Below are 11,710 nucleotides of genomic sequence, written 5' to 3' on the forward strand. Positions count from 1 at the left end.
GCGGAGAGTCCACATTTCATATCCAGGCGCATCCGTTCGACAGTAGAGTAAGGAGTCCACGCTCCTTGAGGATAACTAGATCCCACACACAAGGCATAGGCCACAAAGTAGCAGTTATTACAAGAATAGTCACTTTTTGAGAATATGAATTCCCTGATTGCTTTGTATCAATCAGTACGCAGAGTCCTTCCACACCTTCTACACAATGTAAAGCACTAAACAAACTCATAGTTGAGTGGTTTCATTCAGAGTCAATGCCAGAATCGTGGCTCTCGTCATCTCTGTCATCTTCACTCTCTGAATCAGACTCTTCATAGAAGGAGATGGTGGCCTGAACAGGGAAGCTTGTCAAAAGAGCTTCTCCTGCTTCACTCAAGTGGTCAAAGCACTTAGACTTTGGCCAAAATAATCTGAAAAAAAGGAGCAGTATAACTTTGTTTAGTTTCTTGTTTCATGTAATTTAGAACATTGATTTTAAAATATAATTCAATACAATTGACAAAACTTCCCAGCAGTACCTCTGGACACAACACTAGTTACAGTTGATAGTTTGTTGATGTGGAATTATTTGCAGAATACAATTCCACACTGGGGAACAGTAGCGCCACTATGCAATAGCACATTTTTTCTTTTCCCCCCCTACACCCCTTCCCTTATGCCCCATCAGGTCAGGGGATTTTCTGTTCCACTTCCCAGCTCTTTCCTGGTATAAATGTGCAAACATTCACAGAGTGGGAAGAGTCAGATGCAAGTTTGTGAATGCTCACTAACTGAAGCTTGTGGTGATCAAAACTTACCAGACAAACCAGGCCTCGATCATTCCACTCCCCACCCCTTGTATGGGATTAACTCTCGAATAATGTTACGGGAAGATGGGGTAATCATACTGGGCAAACAGCTCTATGCCTGCAAGGTCACCTCTTCTGAATGTCCTGCTGGCATAAATCCTGCTATATCTAATAATTAAAGTTCTTTTGTTAGCGAAATTGAAGTCGTTACCAGAAAATTCTAAAGTTAATGGTTGTAGATTATCAGGTAATTCGAATTGCTATTTAATCAGCTAAGGCCCCAGTACATGTATTTCATCAAAGGCCTAGCAATGATGACATGTTGTTTATTTAATTTTATAACAGCATTTTCACTAACCAACTTTTGAAAAAGAGTATTTGCACTGAGCGACAAGTGCAAGAGGGTTTTTGCACCAATAGACAATAATATTTCACACTGTTTAATTGATGAAATTACTGGTGAAAAATGCTGCAGTCCCTGATGCCAAGTTGCTCGGTCAAAGGTGTAGTGTGTGTTATCCATCCCTAGTTTTAGAAACAGAGTTCACTGTATACTTGGTACTCATTTACCAGCTGCATATGTCTTCAAATTGGTGAAATGAATTGACAGTGCAGCCGATTCCAGAAAACTTTACTGTTATTAAAGAGATTACTCTAGTCATATCAAATGGCCCAGAAAGTAATGCCGAATACCAAATATTCGTGTGTGAGTTCAAACCAGTAAATATTACAGTAGTATGCTAAAAGACATTTCACAACTTACTTGACTGGGTGAGTGTAGCGGCCATGTTTTCCGATGACTGTACTATCAATCTGCAGGACAAAGATACAGCATATGGTAAACAGGTGGCTAAGATCAATGAAAACAGAGAACAGTGTGACTGTGTTTTCACCGGTACTGGGGATTAACTCACCCCCGCCCCCACCCCTCCCATATCCCCCACCCCTCATCTTTATTAAAGAAGTTCTGACAACAATTGGGGTTATTGCCACACAAAACTAGAACGACGTCCACCCAATGTTCATTACATTATAGAAACTGCATGCCTTGGTTTTAAACCCCATAAATTATAGTAAGATTTGAAGAAATTGTAGTTGCAGAAACAGTTTGATGCTCTGATTTCAAAGAAATTGGGAGCATTCAGGTATAGGATGCTTTTGATTGTATCAGCAGAGGACGGACTATTTAATGGATTGGCTATCGTTTTGATGGTTAAATTACACAAGTAAAGGAGCTGAGCCAATCACTAGGCAGTGATTTAAACATACAATATAACCGACAAAGTGTTACTGTGTTATTAAAAAAATAGAGCTCTTGGATATTTTTTAATTATTTTTTAATATGTACTTTAGAAATGTATTATACGCGCAAAACCATTAATTAAAAACTTTAGGAATAACTTTTTTTCATTGTTAATGTTCGGAAACAGTATTGTAATATTCATTAAAACTAAATAAAAGTTTTTTTAGTATATATATATATATATATATATATATATATATATATATATATATACTGTCTTTGTAGGCTAACTTCCCCTCATACATGGCAGTGCGCACCTTCTTATAGCAAACATCACTTCCCCCTTTCTTCAGTGTGTTTAGTTACTGACGATCTCATTCAGAGGTTGGGGATGGATGGCACCAGGACTGGCCTTGGGCATTGGCGGACTGGGCCCCGGCCCTGGACACCAATATTCCGAAGGGCACAGCAGCGGGGAGCTGCCTGACTTAATGTCATGCAAACTGTAGCCCGTCCATCCGACTTGGACTCAATCGGGTCCCATTAAAGACTTTGCCATCAGCCCTTAATGTACATCAACTTACTTGTTAGCACCCGCCAACTTCCTCACACCTCAGGCCGCCACACGCAACGACCCCGGCCCCACAACAAACAAAAGATTTTTCCCGCCCCGGGGGCTGTCCCCGTCGATCCGATTTAGGGCCGGCCCTAGATAGCTCCAGATTCTCCGTGAGGAAACTTCGTAGTACTCACCTCTCATTTAGAGGTGGGGCGAGATTTCCACCAGCAAAGCGTGAGCTGGCTCTGCCCCTGAAAATCCCTGACATGGTGGCTTGTCCACGAATGGACTGCCAGGTCACCACTAAAGTCTAGCGGGAAGGGGTGAAGGTGAACCCCGCTGGATTTCCTGTCTCTCCTACAAAGTATGGAGGTTCGGGGCAAGGAAAACAGGCGGTTTCCATTTTGCTCAAGAACAATTGACCCCCCCCCCCCCCCCCTCCCACTGAAACAAACCCCGCAGAGGTGCCTACTTGCCCGCTCACCCCAACCAAACTGCCGTGCCTTCAGTGTTTACTACACTTGTGGATGCTCTGAGGTATAGAGATACCCGTCCGTTAGTCGGGGATCCCTTAATTATGGCCGGTGCCTCTGCCGACCTGTGGACTGGAGGCCGCTCTACAGCTAATAAATGCCCTTCTGAATAATTGTATCGGACTGAGGCAATGGTACGTCTCTCTCGTTTGAAGACATGCATCGATACTTTTATCTAAAATGTATCTTTATTTAAAAGATTTGTTTTTTTTGTCAAAAACCATCTTTTTTTTTTTGCAGAGTTTTATATAGCGCGAACGACCCGTACCGATTCGGGTATCAGAGCGCTTTACATAGCACCAGTTACATTACATGAGGACACACATTCATTTTAGGCATGGGGCGATTAAGTGATTTGCCCAGAATCACTGTAGTTGGTATTTTCGGTCACTCACCAGCTGTCTTTTTCCGGACTGTACTCGCTCTGAGTCCCTCCTGCTGGACAGCCACGGCCTCCAGAAGCATTGCGATCTGAAACAACAGGAATAATTAATAGGAATCCGGTGCGTTCGCCTCTGCAGGTGACGTGAAGCAAGCTGGAGATGTAACAAACGTTCTCCGTGTGAAAATACCACCCCCCCCCCCCCTCACACACAAGTGCAGGCTGCTTCCACTTGGTGCCATTAACGAAAGGTTCGAAGCCATCAATGGCGCGTGCATCGCTTTGTTTCACTCAAACATTTTCGAATGACACTTATCTTTCCCAAAGTCCAAATCAGACTAACTGTTGAGGGTGTGCGTATATATGGACACAGTCCCCTCTCTGTTTTTTCAGGCGATAATTATTCACAGAACGTGTATTAAACCGACCATTAACCAGCGTGAGGGATGGGTGTAGTCACTTTATATCACTTTTCAAACACCACTATTCACCAAAGCGATATGGTATTTATTGTATACACCTGATAGGGGTGAAACACTCACTGCACTTTGTACCGACTAAAAACGCACGGAGGGGATACATATTCCACAAGCGGTGCTAAATTTGTAAGGCTTCCTCCCTGCCTATGCCAGGAAGGAAGAGTTGAACAGTATGCTTTCTATGCACATCCAGCAAAACCCCAGACCACCTCACAAGGATTCAGAACTATTCAGACAAACCAGCAACATTTCCCTACTTCACCTGGAGCTGCCCCAGGCAGGGCTCACAGATTGTACTGTACACCATGCCCAGAGTGCACGTGTGCTGCAAATGCCACGCGCCGGGGACGGGCAGGCCTCGAAGCGACGGGATATGTTTATAACAGCCTGGGCTTATTGGGCCCAAAGTTAACCAAAGTTACTAGCTGGGAAACGGAAAGTGTTCAAGCCAAACATTGTCTGTTGGCGCTATGTAGACTGAACAGTTCCGACAGCGTTTCAGTTTCTCAACTGTTTGTTCTAATAGTCACAATTAGCTTTCACAGCAGTTCTGGGAACTATAATATCATAGCTTTGTCGCTGTCAGCATTCAAAGAGATAGTATTTGAAAACATTTAACAGTGTGAGCCTTTCTACACGTCTGGGGTCGGTTGGATAAAGAGGTGACTCCGAGTCATTATTAACAATGTGGTTGAGAACACATTAAAACAGAAGCGAACTCACTGAAAGTATGCAAATAATGCCGGGAGCAACAGCAAACTCCAGGGAACCCCAAACGGGTGTGTTTGTGGATTCGGTGTGAGAGCCAGTCAGTGGGGTTTGTGTGCGGCACGAACAGGACAGCCAGTCTAACGGGTATGGGGCACACACATTGTAGTCTGTTCTCTACCTCAGCGTCTCTGCTCCTCCTTTCACCCTTTGACTCACCGCGGCCTGTCTGCTGCTGCTGCGGGTCCCACCGGCTGCTGGCAGTAGAGGCCCCTCCGGGCCGGCACCGGGCGGGAGGAGAGCCTCGGCTTCTTCATGCTCCTGTCGTGGTTCGGGCTGCGGTTCTGGTGCTGTTGTCAATCCAGATGCCGCTGTCCCTTGTCCCTGGTGCTTTTGGGCTTCGCTTCAGGCCTTGCTGTTGTGGTTCCTTCTGTTATATCTGTTTCTTCTTCTGCTACTGTAGCTCCTGCTCTGAATGTGTCCGGAGATGCTCTGACCCTTCAGGCCTGCGCTGGCCTCTTTATATCCCTGCCTCCGACCCTGCTGCCCCCAGACACACACACAGGCCGAGAGGCGTCAGTGTAAACACTATCCCTGAGCGCGTGCTGTTCCAAATGGCGCGCGGACACATGCGCCAGAAGGTGTCAATCACACCCAAGCAGACACACAGGAGCCCCCACCCCTGTTAGTTTATTAAATGGCTAAGTTACTGAGCAGGATCACAAATGAGCGCAGGGGACAGGACACCCTGCTGCGGGGTTGGTTTTGATAAAGGTTGACTTGTTCATTGGTTACCTAGACATTATATCTCATGAAAACAGCGGGTTTTCTACAACTGTCATCATACTTAGTCATAACCTAATTTGTTTAATCCAAAGAAAAACATGCACGGGAGGCGTCTTCACGTGCAACAGCTGCAAAGGTGTGAAACTAAAGAGTTGCCAATAATATTGTCGCCTTTGACAATTCATGGATCGAATCAATTTTTCAAAAACGTGTTTTTTTATTTAGAGAATTAGTCGAGATTCTGAATTCATTTTAAAAGTTATGTTTGCTCAAAATCTTTGTACGAAGTACACAAATGTATACAGTGATATTTGTATAGCCTGAACTTTGCTGTTTTAATGTCATCCCTGGAACATTGCAGGTTTCAGCACATGATGTATGACACTGAAAGGCCGGGTACGCTGATGGTATAACAGGGTCTTCAGCCTTTAATTGAAATTAGTGCCCCACTCTACTGAACTTTGCCAGGTTTACACAGTGATGTAATTATTACTGTTGTATTATCAGAACGGCCAGGGACAAGCAATTTCCCAATATAGTTCCGATAAGCCTATTTTCACCATCTTATCAGTACATTTTCTTTTGTTTTAATAGAAAGTCTCTGACCAGTTCCAACAAGACTTTCCTGTGGAAGTGGATCATGTGTTCTATGGCAAGTCCTCATTCTTTGTGGCTCATGGAACTGGAAGGTGCACTAGTAGGGCCCCCCTGATCTATTTCTTTCTGAGCCATCATTTATGGTCCCTCAGTGGCTGCTGTCAGCTAGATCTTTCCTAAGTGTACATTTGCTGGTCAGTGAATCTTTGTGCCAGGTGAGCAGAGGTGGTTCCATTGCTTCAATAAAAGGTGGTCCTAGAATGGGCGACATACTAGTTTTGACAAGTCAGCTAGGGCCAGTAAGAAAATCTTAAGGACTGCAGTAAGGGATCCTGGCTCCGGGCGGTAACACGAAAAATAGTGTTGAATTGAGGTCCTTAAAGGCCGCACATAGGAGAGTGATCAGTAACAAACATCTGACCTATGAGTCAGAACAAAAGGCAACATTATTTGAGAATATTAAATGAAAGGATAACATAGATTTTTGGTGCATCTGATGGGGCAAGATTTTTCCCATACTTCAAATCATTTTGACTGCATTCGTTATGTAGATGCATACTATCCAGCACTAAATTGGTTTACCCCACGGGTTATGTGGTGGCCTCCATGGGTTTCTTACAGTTTCCTCACATCAGCATACTTTTGAATGCCCTAGGCTGGTCTTCAGGAGCCCATGCTCTAACTTAAGTATGAATCACTGTTTTAAAGAAAAATGTAAGGCTTTAGTTGGGATTTTTGTCCCCCTGTTTCAGATGATACACTAAGAAGGGAGTATCCCCCCTTCAGGGATGAGTAGCTTGTGTCAGCACACGTTTGCAGTCTTACTACAGACAGCTCCTGCTGTTTGTCATAAACAGCTCTGCATATAATACCAAGCAGTCAACTCTGGCTCATGATTAGACAGCTTCCTTCGCTTTTACCCTTTCTTTTGAATGGTTATGATGTAGCCTCCAGCTGCCGATTTCAAATAACTACAATTTGCGTTTTTTAAATGTAATTTCTTGTGTAGCACTCCATAAAAGTGCATGTTTTGGTTTTCAAAGAGCACTTGCACACTTAACTTTCATGCTCCATCTCCCCATTTCTCCCCTATGCTCCTTACCAGTAGGGTGACCAACTGGCATAGGTGCAAATTCAGGACGGTGAGTGTAAAAATTCAGGACAAAGGGTCAAAATTCAGGACAAAAATTCAGGACAAAAGGTCAAAATTCAGGACACAACTTCGGGACAAAAGGTAAGTTTTACAGATACGTCAGAGGTGGTCGCTCAATAGTATATATGTAAGTAAATAGACAACCATCTAAGTACAAGTCAAAATAGGTTTATATTAGGTGAGACAATCGTGCACTTCACAGTTTTTAGGTTTTGCCTGGGGAAAAGATGCGCTCTGCGCATCTTTTTCGCGCAGGCGAAAACCTCTTGAGAAGTATACGGGAGACAGGAACGGCCTCCGTCTTTCATTGGCTAGCTCCATAAATGGAGGCTAGCCATTGGAAGACGGGCCTGTCCGTCAATGCCGGACCAGATTCGGGGGCGTTCCCGAGAATTTTTGGCTTTTGGCTACGTCACGCGACGTCAGCCAAAAGCCGGGAACGCCCCCGAATCTGTTCCGGCATTGCCGGCACCCGCCTTCCTGCTCCGGCCCTCTTCTGCGTCTCTCCTCCCCCTTTCCCGCCCCCTCCCGCCTCCTCCCGCCCTCCCGCTCATTAATAGAGTCTTTGTGGAGTGTTCTTCTAAACTGTTCTCCGATCCAGTAGCTTGATTAGGGGCTTTTGTGTGCTCTATTCCCTTTTCTTAAGTAGACCTGTTGCAATTCCAGGAACTCTGCGCATCTTTTTCGCGCAGGCATTGCCGGCACCCGCCTTCCTGCTCCGGCCGTCTTCTGCATCTCTCCTCCCCCTTTCCCGCCCCCTCCCGCTTGTTTCCTGATGCTGGCCTGGCGTTATAAGAGAGGGGGGCGTTATAAGAGAGGGGGGCCCTCCCTGGATCCTCGGGGCGTGCCAGGGTACACCTGCAACCAGCACATGCCCAATCAGGTAGTACCTGACCAGCCTCACCTGGGCAAATCTGCATAGGCCGCGCCCCTGGAGGGGTGTATGAAAAAGTCATCTTGTGGCACTGCCCCCTCCCCCCTTCCCTCAGTGAGTCAGTCCGGCCGTGCTCACCACCTCTAAAGGGGTCCTCACCTCAAGCATAAACAAGGACTGGGGGATTTGTGAGGGGCAGAAGACAGGAACGAGGGGCGGCGGGAAGGGAAGGGATGGCGGAAGAGGGAATGAGGGAGGAAAGAGGGACTGGAGGTGGGGGAGGAAGAATGAGAAGCGGGCAGAAGATGAAACATGAGTGGAATGAAGCAAGGAGGTAGCTAGCCTAAGGAGAGATTGAGGAAAACGATAAGTGGGGGCCGAGAGAAGGACTGCTGGGCAGAGAAGAGAGCAGTATTAGCGAAAGCGAGTCAAGACGCCAGAGAGATAGAGACACAATAAAGAAAGTGAAAAGCGATCAATAAAAAAATCAGAAAGGAGGCGAGGATGAGGGTCAGCCCCTCCCTGGGTGACATGACAGTGGTTACCGTTGCCTCAGACCCCCTCCAACGACCCCCCTACCCCACACCAACAAACACACCCCCCTCAGCTCCAGTGCATGGAAAGAACCCGCCCTACAGGAGGTTCCCTCTCCAGGAAAACAAAGGTATTGTGTTCCACGGACAATACCTGGCCGTCCCCTCCTGGAAACCAGAGTCCCGGAAGGTGCCTCTTACTAGGCTAGCGCCCCAGGCTAGCGCCAACACCTCACACTTAGCCGCTTCCCCAACAAGAGGCTCTTTGTAGGTGAACATGCTGCTGGCTAATGCACCTGCTGCGGTGATCTGTGTGTAACATGCACTTCACGTATTCTAACCACAGGGGGGCTTGTGCTAGGCTGGACGGGTGCACGGGAGGCGTCCTGACTCAGTCAAGCGCCTCGAAGGCTCTCGGGAGAAGCTGGACAGGTGCAGGGGAGTGGTCGGGCTCAGGTTAGCGGCTTGAACGCGAGCGGAGGTTGTGCAGATGCAAAGAAGCGGGGTCCAAGGCTCGTGAGATGCAGTACAGATGCACAGGAGCGTTTGTAGCTCAGGGTAGCGCCTCGAAGTCTGTGGGCAGTATGGACAGATGCTTGGGTGTTCCACGTGGATGAGGCGGCCAAGGCCTGCCAGATGTGCATTAATCAGTGGCATGGGGGACGCCGTACAGGTGCATGAGGGTGGAGACAGACAGACCCGGCTCCTCATTGGGTGGCGGCTCTTACTCACGGCGATGGTTGCTCACCTGGGTGCCGCCTCCCCTCATATAGCGCTGGAGGTGCCAGAGGAGACAGACCCGCTCAGAGTGCCGCAGACACCCGGAGATGTCTTACCAGGTGTCCATGCGGCAGAAGCCGCGCTCCAGCGCCTCGAGTCTGTATGGTGCTCCCGGGGAGCTACGCATCTCCACCTCCCGCCTGAGTTCCCTCCGGGCCAACATGGACGCCTCCCTGCCCGGGCTCCGGGTGGGCATGGACTCGCTGCTGTCTGCCAACAACCACCAGGAGGCCATGCAGGGGCTGAACGAGCGGCTAGCCGGCTACGTGGAGAGGGTGAGGGGCCTGGAGGCGGCGCCGCCTGGAGGAGGAGATCCAGGACATCTCGGCCAACCGGAGCACCCCCTCCCAGCGGGACTGGGAGCCCTACGAGAGCCCGCTGTGGGAGCTGCGCAAGCAGGTGAGGTCTCTGCAGTCATAGCGCCTCGGTACCGCAAACACATCATAGCGCCTTGGTACCACAAGCAGGTCAGATCTGTGGGCTGTCGTAGCTCCTCGGTACCGCAAGCAGGTCAGATCTGTGTGCTGCCATAGCACCTCGATTCTGTAAGCAGGTCAGATCTGTGGGCTGTCATAGCGCCTCGATACTGTAAGCAGGTCAGATCCGTGGGCTGTCTTAGCGCCGTGGTACCAGGCTGGGAGAGGTGGTGACAGCTGCACAGAAATGAGTATATACCGCGGGAGTTACAGACACTTAAGATCCCACCCTGCCAGACCAAGATCAAACGTAGCGTGTGAGCTGCTCATACACTAGGCCCGAGGTCACACTGTGGGTCATCTTCACTGATGAATACTGTAAGCTGCAGAGAGCTCATACCAGAGACCCGGATGTACAGATTCCAAGAAACAGAGGTACAAACACCAAGATCACACAGTGTTAGAGCAAAACTGACGAATACCGTCAGCTACATAGAAAGCACAAGGACACTGTGACTTACAAACGCCTAGCCCTAGATCACCCACTGCCAGACGAAGACCACGCACAGATACCAAGATCACACATACTGTCCACAGGATAGGATCACAGAGTCAGCTGCACAGAACTGAAGCTTAGGCACGGTGTCACGCGCATAGAAACCACGAACAGACGCCAAGATCACACAGCGGCAGAGCACCCTGGTAAAGATTAGACACGGTGGCGGATTCACAGACACCAGACCAAGGTCCCACATGGTGTCAGAGTCTCATATAGTATCTGCTGCACCACTGAGCACAACTAGGCTCACCCTGGGGCATTGCCGGAGGAGGCCCCAGCAAGACAGACCTGCAGGTTCTCTTAGCGCTGTGCTTTGGAGAGGTCCCGGTTCATCCAAGATCATACGCTGTCAGACGAAGATCACACAGAGTGTCAGCGCCGCAGACACCCAGATCGCACATAGGGTCATCCACAGTCAATTGTGCTGCAACAGCCTCCAGAGTGGGGGAGGGGCGAGGGAGAAGGGGGTGCTGCCGTTAGTGTCAGCGAGTGTGAACAATCTGTGTTACATAAAGAGCAAGTGAAGCTAATCAGTGTCACGTGGTGCATTTTAGATCAGTCTGTCCTGAATATACAAGCGCGGGAGATTCACGGCCATGTACAAGGCGAGCAAACGAGAACGCGTGGACATCGGGGCACAGCATATCTTTAACATTTGCTCCCCACACAACTAAAGCGCCTTAGTTTGTTGTGATCTTATGACATGCTTTGTTTCCATCAAACTCAGATTTACAAAAATGCCTCATTTGTGCTTTCGTTGCTGCTGCTATGTTTTGAGATATGTATAGATTTCATTTTAAATTTACATATATTGTTGCATGATAGAAAACATTTACCACCCACCGCCTTTCCCTTCTCACTCCCTGTACCCCACCAAGATGATCACTTGGTTCTACTTACAAAAGTACATGCAGCACGATACAATCAACTTTTATTGCTCATTCGAGTCCTGCGAGGTTATTTTGGGGTGTGGCAGCACCCTTGCACCCCTACTTCCAGGACTCATGGGTACAGTGCAATAAACACATGCATCTTCACAACACCTGCATAGATAGCAACATCAAACAAGTGTCAATATCACACACGTAACAGGCACTTACGAGTGGCCCCGTTAATGTCCGATCCCGGTGCGAACTCCTGTCTGCACCGAGATCGGCATTACGAGTTGTGAGATAAGGAGCACGCCCTGCAGTTTTCATCTTATAGAATCCAGCATTTATAGGGGGAAAAGGACTCGTATTTTGGTAATCGCGACTTCTTCCCAGTTATGTTCCCTTTAGTAGTCCTTACGACATGACGTGCAGCTTGTAATGTTTTCCC

General features: G+C 48.0%; 1 protein-coding gene across 1 annotated transcript; it reads right to left on the reverse strand.

The window, feature by feature from the left end:
• Positions 1–241: 241 nt before the first annotated feature.
• Positions 242–9,404, reverse strand: LOC147707662 (protein ripply2-like). The gene is made up of 6 exons (XM_086925659.1): positions 9,384–9,404; positions 4,912–5,042; positions 3,515–3,594; positions 2,461–2,472; positions 1,552–1,588; positions 242–410 (listed from the first exon to the last, which is right to left on the reverse strand). The coding sequence occupies exons 1-6, from the start codon at positions 9,402–9,404 to the stop codon at positions 242–244; spliced, it is 450 nt and encodes a 149-aa protein (XP_086781785.1).
• Between the last annotated feature and the right edge of the window lie 2,306 nt (positions 9,405–11,710).

The sequence above is a fragment of the Lissotriton vulgaris genome, chromosome 6 (genome assembly GCF_964263255.1).
Source record: "Lissotriton vulgaris chromosome 6, aLisVul1.2, whole genome shotgun sequence".
NCBI classification, from domain to species: domain Eukaryota; kingdom Metazoa; phylum Chordata; class Amphibia; order Caudata; family Salamandridae; genus Lissotriton; species Lissotriton vulgaris.

What these genes read in the sequence shown, in the direction of transcription:
- LOC147707662 (XM_086925659.1), bottom strand. Translation starts at nt 9,404, where the DNA reads ATGAGGGGAGGCGGCACCCAG. An exon ending in TGAGGGGAGGCGGCACCCAG is followed by an intron (nt 5,043 to 9,383) that starts GTGAGCAACCAT and finishes GATTGACAACAG; the next exon opens with CACCAGAACCGCAGCCCGAA. An exon ending in GCAGCAGCAGACAGGCCGCG is followed by an intron (nt 3,595 to 4,911) that starts GTGAGTCAAAGG and finishes CTGTTGTTTCAG; the next exon opens with ATCGCAATGCTTCTGGAGGC.